The following is a 22,085-nucleotide window of genomic DNA, read 5'->3' as shown; positions in this document are numbered from 1 at the left end:
CATTAAAAAAGACATTTTATACAAATGCACACATTAGATTATTGTGTTTTAAAGCAGTAGAAAACATTTTACAGCATATTAAAATTTAATTTTCAATTTGGGTGAAATGATATCACAAAATTGTTTGGCTTTAGGACAATGGAAAGATTCTCACTGGGGAAAAAGAGGTATTATTTATAGCATGCCACCTATCTACTACACCTAATCAGTGATATGTTTGAGCAGCTGAGGCTTGGACAGATGTTCAGTTAATGATCTGAACTAAGCTAAGTTTAGGAAAAAGCTGTTGAGGTGCTGTTCAGATTTTCACACTTTTTGAAGAGGTTTTTAAATATATATTTTCCAATCATGCCTCTCGATGCTGTTAGCAATAATGATGACCATGTGAGGAATAAAGGTTTTTTTGTATACGGTTTTATTGTATATACTGGGTTATCAGGACTGAAGTTTCCATTTCAGTGTTCCTGTCATCCTCAAGTGCAGAGCAGCCTGGATACATTATTCATATTTAACACATTCATATTTAACTCCTCATCTCCTCATCTTAGAACTGCTTGAAGCAGCAGGTACAGGCCTATTTTCGGGTTATGTCTCTTAACAAATGAGCTTCCGGAGTATGTGCCCCGGTTAACTGTCCAGCTACTTTGGATCACAGCATAGAAAATGATGAGTATGTTCTAGTGGCGTCATAGTTGTCACAATGAATAACTAATAGCACTAATTTTTTAACACAATGCATTTTCCTAGTTTGAACCTTCAAACCATCCATAGTTACAGCCCAAAGCCCATCTGCTTGCACACTGTTACTATGACCCCACGACTGTAGTCCTCTCGTTCTAATACAGCTTTTAAATGGCAAGTTCCATTGATGGCCCTCCAAAAGCAGGGGTGGATCTAAGGGGTGTCAAAGGGTGGCAGCTGCTACCCCCTCCATAGTGCTTTCCACCCTAGTTCTGCAGCCCTTAAAAATGTGATGCAAAATTGCATTAAGCACAATGTGTCTAAACTCTCAAAACTCTTAAAATGTATGAGAACATTATTTAAAAATACCCTAAACCTGTTTTTGATGCTGTGTCAGATTCTAGTTTAGGCACCCTACTACAAAAGCTATGCATAAATTCATTGAAAGTCATTAAAAGAAGGAAATAAATGGCCCATAAACAATTTTCATGCCCGCTGTGGCAGTATGCTTTATGTTTGTTGGTTGGGCTCTGCTGTTTTTTCCTCGACAACTTCGCTGTCTGATTTGAACTTAGTCATGTCATGAGAGAGAGGACTACACTCACAGAGTTGGAACCATTGATTCACTCATTGGCTGGAAAGTGCACCCACTGTTTTCATTGGATGTCAGTGATAAAAAAGGATTAGAGAATTAGAACGTTTATGTTCAGCATTGACATTATGAAAATAATGCATAAATTATTGAAAGTAAAAATACATTCTGATGATGTATTAAAATGGACAAAATCTCACTTTAGGGTCAAAACTGGGCAAATAAGACAAATGTGGTTAGTCATGATTAACTACACGAAAGAATGCAACTAATTGTTACCAATTATTTCGATCATTTGGCAGCCCTAGTATGAATCTTTTTCCAAACAGAAAATAAAAGATGTAGGGATGCACTGATATTGGGCTAGTGCCAGTATGCATCATTTTTCATGTACATATGTTGATGTTGATTTTTTAAGTGTTTAGTCATTTGCAGCACGGTGGCACCCTGGGTAGCTCTGTTGTCTCACAGCTAGAAAGGCCTGGGTTTGATTCCCTGGCCAGGCAACCAGGGTCCTTTCTTTATGAAGTTCATGTTCTCCCCATCTGGGTTTCCTCCAGGCCAACTGGATACGCTAAACTGTGTGTGATTGTATATGTCTGCGTGTTTACCCTGCGATGGAGTGGTGACCCCCAGCACCCTCCGTGACCCAAAAGGATAAGTGGCTTAGATAACTAGTGTGTATGTTTAGGCATGCTGTAGTGTCCCAAATGCATGATATAACATGCAACATTACATCCTGAGAAGAGGCTTGAAGTTCCACCAAACTCATCTCACCATTCCTCATCAATAAACATGAGCTTCACAAAAGGAGGTTGCTGGTGCTGAGTCAATGTTCCTTACACATTAAAACTTGGTGCTGCTGTGTTTAGACGTTTTCAATCAATGCTTGGCCCTGTGCACTGCCCCCGACTGCTTTAAGTCCTCTATTGTACTGCTTCCAAAAAGGGACAAAATAACCTGGAACAATGAAGTCTGATCTATTGCACATTCACCAGCGCTAATGAAAATATTTGAACGACTAACCTTTCTCTAACCGTAATACATATAGCGTGGTAGAATAATACAGTTTGGACAGCAACAGTCACAATATCATGGTCTTATTATGGTTTTTATCACAGTGGATTTCTACTGGGGTTAAAGTGCTGGGAATCAGATCATATTACATTTAGAAATATAGAACATTTTGAAACCTTCATTGTACTGATTTTCCATAGCATTCATACTCTGATGCTGTCAGAAGCCAAATGATCAATGAAGATAACTGTGCCAGTTAAAGGATCATTAGAGCCCTTGATAATGTCCTAAATTAAGGGCTCGGAGCAGCAACTCTCCCTCCTACATGTTCTACTGATGAGCTGATGTTTTACTGTAGCATGTAATTTTGTACTGTTTTGTACTGTACTTTTTTCCTTTGTCATACAGGAAGTAGCTTTTTGGCTTATGCAACGTGAGGACCTACTTTAGTCATGTTGATACATTAGAGGGGCTCTGAAATTAGATGACTAAGCACACAAATGATCCAGGTGCAAATAAAGCACTCAGTTAACACTTTAAAGGGCCTATATCCCCCTGTAATTCTTGTACTTTTAGGTTCACTTGTAATGGCTTGTTTTATTTACTCATGACCATTTTCCTACCTCACTTTAGCCCTTATATGTAAACAGACTGTTTTTTGTTACTGTGCCTTTGAGATAGATATATACTATATGGAGAAAAGTATTGGGACACCTACACATTACACCCACAAGAACTTTAATGGCATCCCATTCTAAATCCATTGGCACTAATGTGGAGTTGGTCCCCCACTTTGCAGCTATAACAGATTCCACTTTTCTGGGAAGGCTTTCTACAAGATTTTGGAGTGTGTCCAGAAGAGCATTTGTGAGGCACTGATGTTAGACGCGAGAGCCTGGCTCGCAATCTCTGTTCTGGTTCATCCCAAAGGTGTTTGATGGGGTTGAGGCTCTGAGTGGGCCAGTGAAGTTCTTTCCACACCAAACTCACCCAACTATGCCTTTATGAGCCTTGCTTTGTGCATTTACAACAATTTTGGATATAATTATTGTACATATATATGTATATATATATATATATATATATATATATATATATAAATACATAAAAGAATGACAGCTGGTGTATAATGAAAAACATATTTTCATTTCTTCAATCAAGTTGGTATTAATCGTTATATAGCATTGACATATCTTACATGTGTAAAGAAAATTCTCAACAATGTCTAGTATGGAAAAAAAAAGAAAATTCTTGAAAGTGGTCTGTACCTATATATAAAACTATATATGCGTGTTGTGACTGTGATGGTAGAAAAACTATACATACATCAATTGGACACTTCATTTAGCACAGCTCCCTGTTTCTACACTCTGTCTATTTAATTAGCTCCACTTACAATATAGGAGCACTTAGTAGTTCTACAATTACAGACTGTAGTCCATCTGTTTCTCTGTATACTTAGCCCCCTTTCACCCTATTCTTCATTGGTCAGGACCCCTACAGGACCACCACAGAGCAGGTATTATTTGGGTGGTGGATTATTCTCAGCACTGCACTGATGCTGAGGTGGTGGTGGTGTGTTAGTGTGTGTTGTGCTGGTACAAGTGGATCAGACACAGCAGTGCTGCTGGAGTTTTTAAACACTGTGTCCACTCACTGTCCACTCTATTAGACACACTTGCTTTTTGGTCCACCTTGTAGATAAAGTCTGAGACAGTAGCTCATCTGTTGCTGCACAGTTTGTCATTCTCCAGTCCTTCATCAGTGGTCTCAGGACGCTGCCCACAGGACGCTGTTGGCTGGATATTTTTGGTTGGTGGGCTATTCTCAGTCCAGCAGTGAGACTGAGGTGTTTAAAAACTCCTGTATCTGATCCACACGCACCAGTGCAACACACACTAACACGCCACCACCACGTCAGAGTCACTGCAGTGCTGAGAATGATCCACCACCCAAATAATACCTGCCATCACGTTCATTGGGCGGATAAATAAATCCTGATTCTCCCTGCACAAGTTGTTTAAGCGCTGCGTATGACATTGTTGAATATTTCAGAAGCTCTGCAGATCAACTCGTGCTCAGCCTACACACTGTTAATTTTAATGCCCCAGTGGCTACTAAGGCACACACGGCACGGTCCGGCACCGAGCTCGCGCATCAGCAGGCACTGATGCTGATTTACTCCCTTTTGCCCCCTCGTGCCATGGATACTGGGACGGGGCAGGTGGGGCCTCTGCATCACGTGACGCGTGACGTGGCCCGATTCAGAAGGAGCAGCGGCTGCTGCTGCAGGAAACGGGCTCGCGCTCCCATCGCCAGCGGACTGCCTACACAAGTGCCAACCGCGCCTGTTTCGTTTTCCTCTCCCTTTTAAACGATCCCAGCTCGCGCAGACTGCAGTGATGGGACGTTACTGTCTTTCAGAGAGAAGATAGGAGACGGAGGATTTGGAGGTGAAGAAATCCCCCACACCCACCACCACCACCCCCAAAGCATCTGCAACAGCATCGAGACGGGATCTTAAAGGGGGGAAAACTTGACTCAGCTGCAACACAATTTCTGAGGCGTTATTTCCCGCTATACGGGAGATGAACGCAGCTGGCACGAGGCGCCTCTCTATGGAAAGGATTGTGTAACATGGGCAGGTAAACTTCAGGCTGGGATGACACTGCTTGAATGGAGGTAACTGAAAACATGTGTTTAGTCCCCTTTCTGGCCATAATCGTTTAAGATTTGCTGTAAAAAAAAAACAAAAAACCTATTTTTCACCCCCTCGCGCGCTGTGCTTGGTGAACGTGCTGCTGGATGGGATGCACGCTCCGTACGGATGAAGCCTCGTGGCCGGGAGCACCTCGCGCGTTGTGATGCTTCTTCTCCCTGCCCTGTCTCCTGCCCAGCCTGATTTCCGAGCTCCAATCCGTGCGTTTCCAGAATGGCCCGCTTCGAAGACGACCTGCCGGCCCGCTATGGAGGGACAGGCTCTCCGTCTTCGGGTCCGGGGAGAGGCGCGAGCCGGCAGCCAGGCCCCCCGGGAGCCCAGCGGATGTACAAACAGACAATGGCCCAGAGAGCCCGCACAATGGCCATCTACAACCCCATACCCGTCAAACAGAACTGCCTCACCGTTAACCGCTCTCTCTTCATCTTCAGCGAGGATAACGTGATTCGGAAGTATGCAAAGAAAATAACCGAGTGGCCATATCCTTTACTCACGCGCTCTTCCCTCACCAGCACCTACACAGGTGACTCTGTATGACAAAGCACATTGTGTTTGTGAGAAGGTGCCGGACTTTCCAGCTGAGACGAGGCTGTGTTACAGGTTTCTGTTTCAGGAGACGAGGGGCTGTTTATGATGGAGATGATGGTGTTTCATGGTTGGAGAGTTAGTTTGGAGTCAGACGTAGAAAGGAACACGTAAGCAGCGCTAAGGAAGCCAACAGGCTCTAACTGGGGTGTTGGCTCACGCGCTCTAAACAAACAGCAACAGAAGGCGCGAGCAGAATAGCGGGTGTAGAATAGGTGGAGTAAGAAGGGAGAATAGAACTGGGTAGCTGAATTGGGGAGGTGGAAAGAGGGAAGTAGAAGGAAATAAGGCAGTAGAATTGGGGTAGTAGAACAAGAGTAGAAGAAAAAAGGATTGAATTAAGAGAGTGGAACAGAGATAGTTGAAAAGGGGATAATAAAGCATAGTGCAATGTGGGGAGCAGAATAGGGGTAAAAGAATTAGACTAGTAGAATTGGGGTAGGAGGATAAGGGGTAGTAGAAGAATGAGAAGAGATAGAACAGGGTGATAGAAAGGGGTAATAGAACTGGGTTAGTAGAATTAGGGTAGGAGGATAAGGGGTTGTAGTAGAATGAGGAGAGATAGGACAGGGGTAGTAGAAAGGGGTAATAGCACTGGGATAATAGAATTTGGGGTAGGAGATTAGGGGGTAGAGATAGAATAGGGGTAGTAGGAGTTAGAATGAGGGGAGTGGAATTGAGGTAGAAGAAGGTGGGTAGTAGAATGATGCAGTATACTTGGAGTAGTAGCCCAGAATATGGGCAGTACATAGAAATTAGATAGAATTGCGAACAGAAGGGGTAGTCAAAGAGGAGTGGTAGAAAAAAAAGTGGTAGAATAGAGGTAGTAGAATGGGAAAATAGAATTGAATTAGTAGAATATTGGGAGTAGAATTGAGGTAGGGCATTAGAAAAAGGGGAGTGGAACTGGGATTAAAGAAAGTGGGTAGTAGAATGAGGCAGTACACTTGGGATAGTAGCCTAAGATGTGGCAGCAGAATAGGGTTAGTAAAAGGAAGGTAGTAGAATAAAGAAAAAGGCAGTAGAATAGGGGCGGCACACTTCAAGTAGTAAACTAATGTAACAGAAAAATGAGGAGTAGATAAGAGGAAGTGTAGGAGGGGGTAGCTGAGAAGAAGTGGTAGAACGAGGGCAGTAGAATGGGGTAGTAGATTAAGGTTAGTAGAGTAGGAGTAGTAGAATAATGACAATAGAATAGAGGAAATACCCTAGAATGTGGGGATCAGAATGAAAGTAGGTGGGGGGGGGGCAGAAGGGGATAGATAAGTAGGAGTGGTAGAATGGGGGTAGTAGGAAGGAAGGTAGTAGAAAGCTAAATAGGGGCAGTTCTCTTGGGAAAATAGAATAAAGGAAGTAGATTGGGGGAGAAGCAAGGTGAGAGAATCAGAAAAGATGTCAAATTAGGGTAATAAAATAAGCTTGTAGAAGTGGAGTGGTAGAAAAGAGATGGGGCAGAATGATGGTATCAGAATGAGGGTAGGTACAACGGGGTAATGGAATGAAGTAGTGGATGGGCAGTGGAATGAAGGCAATAGAACAGGGCTAGTAGAAGAGAGCAGAAGGATACATAGTACCAGGTGGAGAGTGGATAAGGGCTGTAGAATTGGGGAATAAATGAGGATAGTATAAAGAAGTAGAATCAGGGTAATAGAAGGAGGTGGTACAATGGATTTGGCCGAAGAGTGTAGCAGAAGGGTGTAACAGAAGGGTTTAGTGGCCCGTCTCCTTGGACAAAGCACAAATCTCAGATATTGAACGCTGCTTGTAGTGCATATTCATATCCATGAGTGCTTTAGTGTAACAGGCTTTGGCACTGTGTAGCCTCGGTCTCCTCTCACAGTGCTACACTGGGCTTGTGCTTTCTGGGCTCTTTTCCACTCCAAAGCCAATGCAGTATTGATCCTGTGGAATCAGCCGAGCCTCCCAGTCGCTCCTAGCAACCAAAACACTTCTTGCATTAGGCCGCCCAAATTAGTGTGCAGACTCGCCCGTGGGAATAGCAGTAATAAGCGCCTAAAATGCAGCTGTTCACTGCATGAAGAAATTGCTACTACTTTTCGTGGCCATAAAAGACATTTAGGGAGAGCTCCCCAGTCTGCAAGATTTTTTACACAGTAAAGTAGACTTGCAATCAGAGGATCGAAGTCTAAACACATTCACCTAAGAAATCTGTGTATTCCTTTGATTGATTTCACTTATACATTTAAAAAATTGTTAAAGATTATTCACAATCATGCCTTATATAATCTTCTTGAATCAGTTTCCAGTACAGCAGCAGTAAGGCTGGTGAAGATCTGTGCTCTCTCCAAGGTGCTGAAGCCACCCACACGCATTAAACTCGCTACAGGCGCGCAATGGCAAAAGCAGCGAGGAAGTGGGGATTGCCCAGTAAACCAAACATGGCAGTCTTTGCAGCGTGGGTGGCTCTCCACACGAGCGCGAGCAGGTTGATTCCTGTAGTGCTCTCGCTCACGCTCAAGAAACTCGATCAGAATGTAATTACCACCTATCAGTCTGCACTGGAAAAAAGTGATGCACTGACTTTACATGACTCAAATCTGTACACAATTTTCATGTGCATAGAATATATCCGCATTATGCTGAAAAGTAAGTTAACAGACAGAATTGTGTTAAATATATTTTAGTCTTTCAGAAGTTCAATGCATCGTTTCACTGTTTTAGAAAATTTACAAATAACATAAAAACATATAATAACATGAATAATATGTCCAAAAGTTTGTAGACACCTGCTCATCCAACATGTCTTCTGAAATCAATAACATTAATAGGGAGTTTATCCCTTCTTTGCTGCAGTAACAGCCTCTAGTTTTCTGGGAAGGCTTTACATTATATGATGGAACATTGCTGTGAGGATTTTATTATTCTGCCACAGGAGCATTAGTGATGCCAGGTACTGATGTTGGATGATTAGTTCTGGATCAGCACTGCTCCAACCCAACCCAGAAGTATTGGATGGAGCTCCACTGCTCCAGAGAATGCAGTTCCACTGCTCTACAGCCCAATGCTCAGTGGCTTCTTGCATCCCTTTCTTTTGGCATTGCTTTTCTGAGGATTCTATTGATATACAAGCTATAGCAATAGGTGCTCCTTACAGTAGCTGAAAGCACTAATTAGAAGGGGGGGTCTGGATATTTTTGAAGATATACTGCACAATAATGATATTATTTATAATTTAACTGGCTTTTTTGCCACTTTCAGACAACAGAGGTGTCTTCATGTAGGACTCAAGCAGATACTTAATCCTTAAGCGTATTGATTTTTTTGAACTGGCCTTTATAGCCAGAGGGCTCCACTGTGTTAAACGCTGTCAAGCTCCTCTGCTCTGACGTACATGTCCTGATTAGTGCCACGGTAAATAAGAAAGATGCAGGCACCACTTTTAGCTTGTCTGGTCTGTGTGAGGGTTCGCCTTTTCTGCAGTGCTACCATTGCACCATTAACACAGCCACATCCCAGTTTTACTGCATCTGCAAACTGGGCAATTAAGGCTGTGAGACAGCCATGTGCTTCTAATACCTCTGTGATCATGGCCGTGACTCTACAACACGTGAGTGATGTTTGAAGACATAGAAGGTCTAGCATATCTTTAGAAACGCAGTAGGCGTCCACAGCTCAAGTTCATCATAATAACCATAACGGTGATTCATAATGGCCGTAATGTTCATTATAAGCCTCTTAGTGTCCCTAGACTCCTGAACAGAACTGCACTGCTGATGAACTGGGTCATTTTTTAAAATCGTCGCTGTCATATCAAAACCTTGTAACTATTGTGTAGGTTTTATAAGGCTTTTTATTTTTTAGGTTTTATTATTTTTTTGAAAATGTCAGCTGCCCTTTTTCCTTTTTTGTTTAAACATTTTATATTGAATCTACCAGTTGAAATGGTCCAAAAAGGCTTGAAATACATTCTAGAATACTAAGACAAAGATTTCAGCTGATGTTTAATTGCCATATAAATAATTACAAATAAAGCAGAAGCCTAAAGTGGCCATATTGGGTTGTTAACTATCTTGCTTCCTAGCTGTAAATACTCAGTAGCTCTCAACCGATGAAAGAAGCAGCTTGAGTTCAAATAAACAAACATTACTCACCTCTGCCCTATAAAAGTGTTCTAGCACCAGATATATGTAAGAACTTTTGTTGATTTGGTAAGGCCCACAGTGTGTCTCAGAAAATATGTTAATTATTTCAGCTTATTTGATGGCAAGGCAACCAAACTAAATTGAGTTTGTTGTGAAGTAAACATAAAATAAACATAAAAGCTAATAACTTTGGAAAATAACTGAAATAATAGTGATCGGGTAGTTACCTTACCTTGTTACCTTAATGTATATTAACATTAGGACAGTTTTTCCTTCACATATAATGTTACTATATGGTTTTGTTCTGACAGCTTGTTTGCAGAGAGTACATAATACAAATAAAGGTTCCTAAATGTTTTCTAGAACTTTGATTGTTATAGATTGCTATATTGGCATCATTCCCAATGAGCCCTTTTCGGCATCTTTGTTTTTAAAAAAATGTTTTCATTTTATGTGTTCTTGCCTTGACTGTCTCACTCCATTTGAGTACATGATCCTCGCTACCATCATAGCAAACTGCATTGTCCTGGCCTTGGAGCAGCATTTACCTGCAGGCGACATGACTCCAATGTCACAGCGACTGGTGAGTACCTTATAACTGAACAGTGTGCCTGGCCATAGTTACATGTCATGCTCTAGTTCATATGTAAATCTGCTACTTTTATTAACTGACAGTCTTTTTTTATAGGTTATTCCATATAAAGATCTTCCTATGCAAGCTTTACAGAACATGTGCAAAAATCCAGTGGTGAACCATGACTATTTAAGATAGGCCTTCAGTTTGGCCATAAATATAAAGATATTTTCCTCAGTTGTATCAATAAAGAAATTGGTACAAATGAGGAAAAAACCCTGTGATACTGCTAATTTCTGCTAGTGCCCTATGGGATGCTAATGGTATGTTAGCTCATTAACATTTTTTTGGCTGTTCTAGGTTAAACATGGACGTTTAAAGCTTGTGAAAGATGTTTTATTTGAAGTTTGTAACAGATTTAACACACATATTTTACCTTTAGTTGTCTTACAATGGCTCAGTAAAGAGTCCTGGCATAAAGCTGCTGTTGTTTTATATTTCTAACATCTGACAGAAACGCATTGGTCAGGCTACCACCTGTACTGTGAGTTATGTATCTAGGACTCAGCAGCTAACTGCCAGGTTTATGTGGTGTGTTAAGAGCAGGAAGATCACCAAACTCTGCTGGACACCTGCATTCCAGGTGTGAAGTTATAACCAATGGGAGAGCTCACTTTGATAAATCTACTTAGATACCATGAGGAAGAAAATCCTGATTGGATCATTTGAACTACAATATTTGCAGAGATCAATATAAGCATGATGATACTATTAAATAAAAAAGAACTAAAAATTACAAACGTAAATCATCACAAATCATTAGGCCTTCCCTGAAGGCCTACAAGGCCCTGAGGGTTCTCGGCTGCAAAAATCCCTTTTAGCATAATAAGAAATGCTCATGTACATCAGATTGCAGTTAAAATATCTAAATTTAGGTATTTTGACAAAATTAAGTTGCTTGATACATTTTTGCCCGTATTCTGTAGAGCTTGTCCAACCTAGCATCTATGAAACTATGAAAGAACGCTTTTGTAGGTGGAGCATGGACAGGTCAGCTGCTATGAAAGGAAAAGCACAATACAAACAAAACCAAATACAAAAAGAAGTTGCCTGGATGAATAGTAGAATCCGCCGTTATGAGAAGCAGCTCAGCACATTTGGGGGGGAGGCAGTGAGTGGTCGGCAGCTGGGAGGATTTCCTCATTCCTGCTTTGTAAACCAACCAGCATCACACTGTGCCACTCTTTTATCCACCCATCACTCAATCCTGGTATTTAAAACCGTGTCTTCAGATTTGCCTTTTGAACTCTGTTGCTACATGGCATCATTAAAAGTGTAGGCACTCAGGGCCATGTTTGCTCATGTGGGGATCTGGGGGTTCCAAAAGCAAGGGTCTGTATAAAAATGAGATGTCACTCATTCAGCCCATGAATCTCCCTGCTGCCTTCTTGAATTGATCCACTCACTCAGCTAGCCGTGTGCTGCGCTTGACACATTGACATCAAATAAGGGAGAGGATATTAAATTTAACTTTGTCTTTCTGGGTGGAATTACATGGCATGTCTGTCAAGACAATCCAATTTCAGATCAGAAACTTATTAAAGTGCCTATATCATGGAAAAGGAAAATTTTTGTTCCACTTTTTTGAAATAAAGAGTTGTAGTATGTAGTGTGATGTAGTATGTGAACAGTGCTAAAGGTTAACCCTTCACTTCCAGTCCATATGTGGAAACTAAGCTGCAAAAGCTGGCCGTTTTGAATTCATTGCTTTTATGATGTCACAAAAACCGACACATTTGTCTATATCCACCCATCTAGACTACATCAGTGTAGCCCCACCCATTCATGTTCAAGTTAAAAGGAGTGTTGCAGCCCTGAATCTTTGAATTAGGCACAGTACAGCACAGCCAATCAGAACAAAGGTCATTTACATATGTCAGTCTTAAAGGCGCAGTAACAAAAACAGCCTGTTTAATTCTGAGTGATAAAGAGAGGTTGGAAAGTGATGCTGTAAAAGATAATAAAAGGGTATTTTTTCCCCGCAGGATGACACAGAGCCGTACTTCATTGGCATCTTTTGCTTCGAGGCTGGAATTAAGATCATCGCTCTTGGCTTTGCTTTTCATAAAGGCTCCTACCTCCGTAATGGGTGGAATGTAATGGATTTCGTCGTCGTGTTGACGGGGTGAGTCTGCAGATTATGATAATGGTGTCCACACAGCACTGTGCTCATTTTCATGAGAAGATCGGTTTGTATTGTGGATGAATGGGCGTTGTTGGATATGCTGGAACTGCGAATGTGCATGCCTGTGCTTCATTAAGATCTTAGAAATATCAAGTGCAAATTTTCTTGCACCCTTTACACTCTCTGAACTCCTGTGCTCACTACTCCTTATACGCTAACTAAAAAGACTGAGAAGAATTTGTAGAAATATAGTCATCATCTCAGATTGATGCTGCTCTTGCTCATAAAATGTTCTGGGGAGAAGGAGTGTATTGTTACTGTCGTAAGAAATCCTTGTAATGCTATTTTTTGTCCAGTCTTTAATTTGTTTTATATCCTTTGAAAGCACCAGCTGCCCCTCTCGTGAACAATTTGTGGCAAATAGACCAATACAAATTCTAAAAGAGAGAGAGTGAGAAACACAGAGAAGAGAAAGCAAAATGGGAAGAAAAAGAGAGAGCAGAGAGAGAGAATGGGAAGAAGAGAGAGAGAAAGAGAGAGAGATGGTAAGACAGAATGGTAATAAAGAGTAAAAGAAAAAGGGACAAAATAGGAAGAGTAAGAGAGGAAGAGAGAGATAGAGGGAGAGATAGAGGGGAGAGAGAGAATGAAAGAATGGAAAAAAGAAAAAATTGAGACATAGAATTGAAGAGAATTAGTAAAAGAAAGAAGACAGAGAAGGAACTGTAAAAAAGAAAAGGAAAGAGAGAGGATGGTAAACAAGTGAGATGGGAAGACAGGAAAGAGTGATCAGAAGAGAGAGACAGAATTAGAAGAAAAAGAGAGCAGACAGAGATGGTATAATAAAATGGGAAATAAGAAAGAAGAGAGAGATGGTATGATAGAATGGGAAATAACAGAGAAGAGAGACAAAGAAAAAGAATGGGAAGAAAGAGGGAGAGAGAGACAGAGAGACAAAATGGAAAGAAATAGAGGGAGAGAGAGACAGAATGGAAAGAAAGAGAAGGAAGAAGACAGAATGGGAAGAAAGAAAGAGGGAGAGAGAAACAGGGACAGAATGAGAAAAAAAGGGGAGAGGGAGAGAGGGAGAGAGAGACAGGAGAATGAAAACATGGGGAGAGAGACAGGCATTACTGTGTATATGAAGTTGGAGCTGAAACTGAGAGAGTTGAGAAGCAAACAGCAAAAACAGAAAAATCATGTTTTAAAGTTACATTAACAGATATTTAAGTTAGGCATGTTTTTTCTTTCTCCTGTGAAATGCTTGTTTCAGAGATAGGACGTTTTCTTACAGCAGCGGAGGTTTGTGAGGAGGAGTAATGGATCAGTCAGTGTTTGTACACAGAGGCCAGTGCTGCTGGTTGTATGAGCTGTTCTGCTAGCTGACACAGCCCGGGGAGGTGGAGGTGTCCTGGGGGACGGAGCGGTGACGGGGTGCTGTTGCGTCGGAGCAGCTCCCTGTATGGTTACTGCCTCCGCTGGGGAGGGTCCTGGCTCACTTTCACTAATGGCTGGGAGATTTACTTTACCCATCCACCGGGGCTTACGTCAGCCCGCCACCTCATTGCAATAAACAGATTTAGGGGAAGCAGCTCTCTTCCTGCAGCGGAAAAGGCCTGCACACAGAGCTGCAGGATACAGAGTCTTTTCTCTCTGCAGCCTCTGCCAGTAAAGGGAAGCTAGAGTAATGTATTATGTAGCAGCAGTTGCAGAGCAAGATGGAATGAGTCAAAGATGTACAGTGGAGGATGATGAGGCAAAATAATAAAAGAAATGAAAAATATGCACGCACATATTTCATTTAACCCTTAAACGTTCCAGTTATCACTGGCAATACAAGACATGGAGTAGTTTAGTACCCATTATTTCTAATTTGTAATGAGCCAAGAAAATCTGCACAAAGTGCAAAGTTTAAACATTTAGTCCATACCATGTTTGTGCATATAAGTAGAAAATAAAATATTTCATAATAGAATTATTATTGTTATATTGTAATAATATAATTGAATCTGATGAAAAATTGTGCGTAAGTTGTGCGTATAAGTTTGTTTTGTGGAAAGAAAATGTTTTTGCTACATTTCTTGAAAGAAAAGTTTGATGTAGTGTGTAAACATTGTTTAAAGTGTTCACTCCCTGGTCCATACAGTCCATATATGGAAACTGAGCTGTTAAAACGGCCCATTTTGAATTCAATGTTTCTGTGATGTCATAAAACACCAACTAATTGCCATATATCCATCTATTCAGCCTACAGCACTTGAGCCCCACCCATTTACACTGATGCTATAATGAGTGTTTCAGCTGTGAGTGTTTTTTCTGAGTGAGGAACAGTACAGGACATCCAATCAGAACAGAGGCCCTTTAATATATATCAGCCTTAAATGCAGAGTAACAAAAACAGCATGTATAATTGTCAGTGGGCTTAAGTGGATGTGGGTGTGTCCTATCAGAGTAAAGTAAGCAAAGAAGGAGAGGGGCCTATGCTATAGCTCATTTGCACTGTTTTATAGGATCAGTAGCCACATTTACTTGCAGCCTAATAATCCAATAATAATTTGACTAATAGCTCAATAGGAATAAAATACGTCCGTGTACACACCTCAGTCGGAATAGACTAATCTATATAGCTGACTTTTTTAACATAAAATATCAATATTTAATTAATACAGTACTTTTTTTGTGTAAAGTGGCAATAAAGTTTAAAGAACAGCAATTAAAGAAAATTAAGATTTTTTTAATTTAGGGAAGAGAAGGATAGGCATCACTTTTCAGTACCATTACTGCTCAGTAAGAGTATTAATTTTAAAACTGAGACAGTAGCATAGATAAAATTGAAAGAATAAATATAAAAGAAAAGATAGAACTTTATTTAAAAGATAATTAAAGGAGTACACTCTCAAATGATTCTTAGAAATGGCCCATAAAAGGTGGTATTAAGTTCCACACTTTAGAAGCTTTGTAACAGAAGGAGGCCTCTTTACTTTTTCTATATTTGCAGAAGGCCAGTATCTGCAGAGGTAATATCATGTAAGAATGTAAACTGACGGATATTCACTGAGGTATGTACTTGCTGGTCATTCAGAGGTTTAAAAACAAGTGAAAGAAGTTTAAAATGTATTCTAACAGATACACATAACCAGCGCAGTTCTTTTAAACACATGGGTGGTATGTGGTTTATGGTATGTGCTCTCATTTAATGTTTCTGTGCTACTAGGTAACCAGTCTGAATACATCAGACAAAACCCCACAGCGCCAAAGACTCAAATGTTGAACTTCTAGAATGTTGAACATCTAATACCCTGAAAATGAAACATTACCATATTAATAGGAAGCATATTTCAAGGCACATCTCATTCTTCTCGTCAAAAAGTATATTCAGTCATGACACCACCATTTCATATTAAACCAATATGTATATTGTGAATTGTTACACCCCTAGAAAAAATGTGTATTACATCTGAATAGTATATCAAAATGATTTTTAAGGGTTAAGGCATGCTGAGTACAGTGTAGTAATGGCTTAAGGTTGCCAGGCACTTCCTCTCTCCTGGGTGATTTAGGGCTGTTGTTTGGGCGAGGTCAGCCTTATTGACAGCTTGTCAGGCGTTTTGCAGTGGGCTGTCAGCCTGCTTTGCCTGATACTGGGTGGCGTGGTGACTGGCTGGTTGCGAGTGTCGGGCCTCTTGATTTAATCGAGGCGGCCTGATGTGATAACTGCAGTGGGGGCTACAGTGGAGGTCCATTACAGAAGCCGTCCACTCCTGTTATCAGTGACCCGCTACAGGCAGTGATTTAGCTATGCTACCAGCATCCTGATGACTGGGACCATGGAGGGGCGGGGGGACGCATGCGGTGTAAAACGCTGCCTTGTTTCCTGTCCACTACCTTCAGGATGGATGATGGCCCCATCACTGTGATAATTGTGCTGTTGACTTGTTGTCGATAGGAGCGCTGGGAATGCTGTAGTGTTGTTTCCCTGAAGGCTGGGATTGAATGGAAATGGATGAGGACAGTACGACAGCATGAGAGCTGTTTGATGCTGATTTAGGGTTGTGGTCATGAACATCTGCTAACTTTCATCCCCTTAAAACCCCAGGCTTATTACATACTAAGGCCAATTATTCAGTAACTACATGGACTTTATCAAACTAGTTGAGCTATTCTTAGCTTACAGAAGTATGTAATAAACCTTTAGGCCCGCCAGCAGGGGCCTGGCCGTTTAAGGGGTTAAACTAGCAAAGAATTTTTATTGTAGTTAACTGACAGGTCCTGAATAGCATGAGTAAAGGGCACAAGAAATTAAGAACAAACCACTTGGCAACAGGGATAGTACTGTTTTATCATGGATATATCTCAAATTATATCATGGATAGTATCATGGATTATACCATGGATATAATGTTCATCTATTGTATATATTGCTGAAACTAAACAGCAGCATCACTGTAAGTCTTTGTCATTATGTATGATATAGATGATATATACCCTCATGTGTCCTTTGTGTTTGTTTGTTTGTTTAACATATTTAACATCTAAATGTCATTGTGTGAACATTTCATGACAATTGGACCAGTAGACATGGTCTGAAATAACTTGCAATCATGCAATAAAACCTTGTTAACTCAGCACACATTAAAGCTTTTGCTCTTCTTCTATATACTTCTTAAACTATTTTAACTCAGATTCATCTTCAGTATAATTAACTAATTAGATGCTCTTTTTTGCCGTGAAATAATGAGGTAATATGTACCTCCTTAAGCCATTTGCACAGCTCTAGCACTCTTCCAATAAGACGTCTGGCTTTACTAATAAGAGAATATATCTGTCTCCCTGAGCTCACACCCTGATCAATACCCTATTGAACCAAACACACAGAGAATGGATTTGCTACACCACTTTTCTTTATGGCTGTGCATCCAAGCATTACATCGCTCTCTCTCTCTCTCTCTCTCTCTCTCTCTCTCTCTCTCTCTCTCTCTCTCTCCATCTCTATCTCTCTCTCTACCTATCAATCTTTCTATCTATCTATTTATCTATCTATTCATTCGACTATCTATCTATCTATCTATCTATCTATCTATCTATCTATCTATCTATCTATCTATCAACTATCTGTCTGTTTGTCTGTCTGTCTATCTATCTCTCTCTGGGTGGCTGAGGGTGTGGTATGAAGCTTCATGCTGGTGTTGATATTGTGGTGAGCAGAATGGTCATGGGTGTCCTCTACTCCATCGATCGCTCTTAATGAGCTGCCTTTGTTCTTCGTAGGAAGATTACACAGCCTGACTTTGGTTACTCTCTGCTCCTGCTGAGATGGTGGAGGGTGTAGGATTATAATGTTGGAGCTTATGCCATATGGATGTGTATTGTGTAAGAGTTACATTGAGAAAGAGAACATATTGACGATATGCTTGTACATCCACCTAAACAACATTGTAGCTTATTGTTCAGGAAGAGTAGGAGTGGGTTTCTTTACAGAAGGCAAACCTGTTGTAAGTCTCTTGCACTGTACCTTTATTTAATGGATCTCAGTCTGTCTGGTGTTTAGTTTTTACGTTAGAGTTTTTTATTCAGCCTAGACTATTTGACAACATTAGCTTGATTACACAAAACAACTACGCCTGATTTATCATAACTATGTTTTGCATGCCTGGACTTTTAACCAGTGTTTTCCCCCAGTTTAGTCATGGCCATTTCCCACCTTTTAGCTGTGGCTCCCTCTATAACACAATGCTGTCAAGGTAAAGGCAATCATAAAGGGAGGTTTCAGAATTGTTTAACTTCAACTACTATTTAAAATAATAATTTGAGCATAGTGAAGACCTGTGTGTGCTTACTTTAAAGGACCATATCCTACATTTTCTTATACCATATTTTCATTTTACCAGAAGTGCACATGTGATGTTTGTGAGGTTTTATGTAACAAAAGTAGTCATAATTCATTTTTACCTGAGCATTTTCCAGACTCACCTTGTCCCCTAGAATAAAACAAGTTGTTTTTGTTACTGTGCCTGAATAGGCATATATATGTGAATGTGACATCACAAAAACACTGAATTAAAAACGGTCTGTTTCTGCAGCTTGATTTTACGTGTGGACTAGGATGTGAATGATATTCATTTAAATGTTAACTGTGTTTACATATCACATAAGACTCTTTTGTTTCTGTAAGGTGAGATTTTGATTGACGTGGGCACTTGATGGGGTTTGTATTTTTTTATTTAGATTTCATTTATACATTTTCAAATTCTACAGCTGTCATGTACTATTTAAATAAACGCTAATCTTTCATTATGATTTAATGTAAAAATGGCCCACATTTTAACCATTGTACTTTTTGTCACGTAGCTCAACTTTGGGTGACACAAATGGTTGCCGCACCATATTTCAACTGATTGGCCGCCGCTCAGCTTATTTACATTGTGTCCAGAAGGAGTGAATGCAGAGTTATGACGTGTTCTGTTTTATATAAAATATACAAAAACAGACAAAAAATGCATGACATCACCGTGTATTTGCTATCATGTATATACTGCTAAAAATTTCAGCACCTGGAACTGAAAATACCTTCCCACATCCCTGCTAGCACATGCTTCCTCCAAGACACGTGAAACGCTACCACATCATTTTGAACTGCCGCTCATGCAAAGTCATTTGACAGCTCAGCATGCTTGGAGGAAGAACACTAACTGCCAATTCTGTTTCATCAGCTAACAGATTGGCTAGCATTACACTGAGTAATTAGGGGAACAGGGAGCAAGGCAAGTTATGCTCTCTAGGACCCCCAGCCACGGATGGCGGTGGCACTGGAAGCGATCAAACTTGCGAGCTTCTAATGATAGGACCAGTGGCATTTGGAAGCTTAGACATAATTTAATAATAATCTATTCAATAATAATAACATTTCAATAATAACAACATTTCAGTTTTTTGAGCATGAACAGGCTCATTGCTGTATGATTTCCTCGGCTCACTTTCAGGTCTTTTGTCAGATGTCTTTATCAGAGGTGACAGAGGATGATCCATATCATGTTCACTGAGGCTTTATTTGATCTCCTGTTTCACCAGCCTACCTGAAGTTATATTTGCCTTCCATATCCACATTTCCAGGTGTCTGTGTTATTCTGAGTGAAATTAATAGGAACAGGGAGGATAAAAATACTGTACAGTATCCTGTACCTGAAGTTTCATTTCATCTGATCTTGGATCGTCTTACAAAGTTGATTGTAACGTGACCCATTAAGCACACCTGTGCTCGCCTGTTCCAGTGAGGAAAAGCAGCCAGTGATATTTAGATGTCTCGTTCAAAGTCTTTTTAAGCTGTGAGCTTGGATTATGTGACTTGGACAGATTCCTGCAAGAACTCAGTGAAAACAACAAGCTGTGTTGATGAGGGCTGAGCTATTGCAGGTGGTATAATGCATCCTGTCGCTGCTCTTGCTGCCTTAGGGAACAAGCAGGAGCTTTGTACACCATCTGTGGGACAAGGGTGGAGGGTTTAGCTGTGGACCAGCCTGTGCTAGCGCTGTTTCTTTGTGTTAGGATGCAATAGCCAGATGAGGCATGCTGTGTGTCTGCCACAATATGAATCTGTATTGAGCAGTCCTCATACAGCTTTACGTTTGTTATTAGAGAATTATCAATAGCAGACCATTCCACAGTTTTATTTATTTATTTTTTTTTCCCCAATTTTATCCCAATTTTGTCATTCCAGTTCCACCCCCTAGTTAGGACTCCCCCAATCACACAATACCGCCAGCGGTAGGAGGGTGAGGCTAGCACAGGCTTACTCTGAGACCTGTGAAGCACCACCACATCTTTTCGAGCTGCCGCTTACTGAGTGGCATCGCGCTGAGTGATGGGGGAGAGGTGGAGCCAACTTACATGGCCAGTGGGCCCAAAGTTTTATTACACACTTCTACAACCTAAAAATAGCTCAACCTGTTTGCATTGAAGTCCCTGTAGTTACCGAATAATAATCCGTAGTGTGTAATAACCCTGGGATTTTAGGGGTTAACCTGAAATGGGATTTAATTGTTATAATAGTTTAGTGGTGTACTGCCCTGTATTTGGCCTCATTTTCAATGTAAATGGTTGAGGCTAAATTGAGGCTAAATGTGTCATTTATTGTGACCTCACACAAATAATGAACTCAATGAATGCAGATTTTGCAGCTTCATTTCCATGTTTGGATAATATGGACTTGGGAGTGAACAGAGCACTTTTTAACAAAGTTTACACACTATATCCAACTCTGAATTAAAAAAGGAGGAAAATAAAGCTGGGACCTTTAATGCAAACTTAAATGCTTTCTGACATAAAGGTGCTTTAAAATATTTAGATAACATGTCTAAATATTATGTTGAATTTTATTTAATATAACATTAATCACACAAGTTGCGTCAGTTAGTTCCTGATTTTCACTGCCCTGACCAACAGGACACAGTGCACTGACCATGCTAATTCTACTCCTCCTGAACTAAATAGATTTTGCAGTGTTAGCACTTCCTGAAGCAATCTCCTGATTCCACTTCCTCCCCTCCTTTTTTCTCTCTGTCTCTCCCCCCCCCACCTCTATTCCACCTCCTCTTCTCTCTCTCTCTTTTTGATGTGCGGTAACTTGTTTGAATGTGAGTGGAATTTTGGAGACAGCTGTGATGTCATAAAGCCTCTTCAGGTTAAGCAGACTGATGTCACAGCAGCTGCTGAGAGGTTACTGTTGCATATTTAAAGTTGAAGATATTTGGGTACAGCGTGAAGTAGCTCAGGCCTTCTGAAGAAGGTAATACTGTCTGTGTGTGTGTGTGAAGAGTATTTGATAGCTGGGGAATCAGATGGAGTGAGGTGAAGTGTGTGTGAGTGATGGTGAATTTTGTGTTCGGCTGGAGTGTGTAGAGTGGAATCCCCCCACAGCTCAGCTCCACCTGTTCTCTGTTCAGTAAGAGCCCCACACAGTCACACCATTCAGCTTTATCACACGCACACACTCCCTGAAACAAACACACAGCTGTCTCTTCAGGTGACTTCAGTGTGGGATTACACTCAAACACCTATAAGCTGCAGTTTAGCTGAGAGTATTGACAGCAATGTATGTGCTTTACTTAATCTTAGTTGTTGAATTTGTGTTAGAGTTTCTTTCTACAGCCAGCTAACCATCACTCTCTTCTAGAGGCATCATAGGAACACAACATGTGATTTTCTTTGAGAGTTAAGAGCAGGACATCGTAATAAATTGTTTATTAATCATTTTCCTGATATTAATCTTTGCAATAATGACATGTTAATAAATGTAGTTTATATAGCGCCTTTCTCAAACCCAAGAAAGCTTAAAATAGTAATAAAATACACAGTCAATTATGAACAAAACAGCTCGCAACACACATACAGTGGCCAGCCCTGGAAACATTGTAGCTGCGATGTAACATCGTTCAGGCAGCCAACCCCAGAAGCCTCTGAACCATGGAGGAAAGTCACTCTTGGCAGATATCTCAGCCGATACAGTGGCATCGGCCAGCACAGAAACATATACACAAGCAAAACAAACTAAACCGATGTAAAGGGGCAGCCATATTGTGCTAGAGTACCTACACTAACACATGCACACACATGGTGACTGTCAACTGTGTTAA

General features: G+C 40.7%; 1 protein-coding gene across 1 annotated transcript in view; it reads left to right on the top strand.

Annotated features, from left to right (window-relative positions):
- Positions 1-5,222: 5,222 nt before the first annotated feature.
- Positions 5,223-22,085, top strand: part of cacna1ba (calcium channel, voltage-dependent, N type, alpha 1B subunit, a) — a 164,919-nt gene continuing 148,056 nt past the window's right edge. The window contains exons 1-3 of the mRNA XM_036598295.1: positions 5,223-5,488; positions 10,175-10,280; positions 12,317-12,456. Coding sequence (XP_036454188.1) covers positions 5,223-5,488; positions 10,175-10,280; positions 12,317-12,456 — 512 coding nt within the window. The remainder of the gene's footprint in view (positions 5,489-10,174; positions 10,281-12,316; positions 12,457-22,085) is intronic.

The sequence above is a fragment of the Colossoma macropomum genome, unplaced genomic scaffold, assembly GCF_904425465.1.
Source record: "Colossoma macropomum unplaced genomic scaffold, Colossoma_macropomum, whole genome shotgun sequence".
Taxonomy (NCBI): Eukaryota; Metazoa; Chordata; class Actinopteri; order Characiformes; family Serrasalmidae; genus Colossoma; species Colossoma macropomum.
Note: the sequence above shows the minus strand (reverse complement) of the source record. Positions and strands in the feature narration are given on the sequence as shown.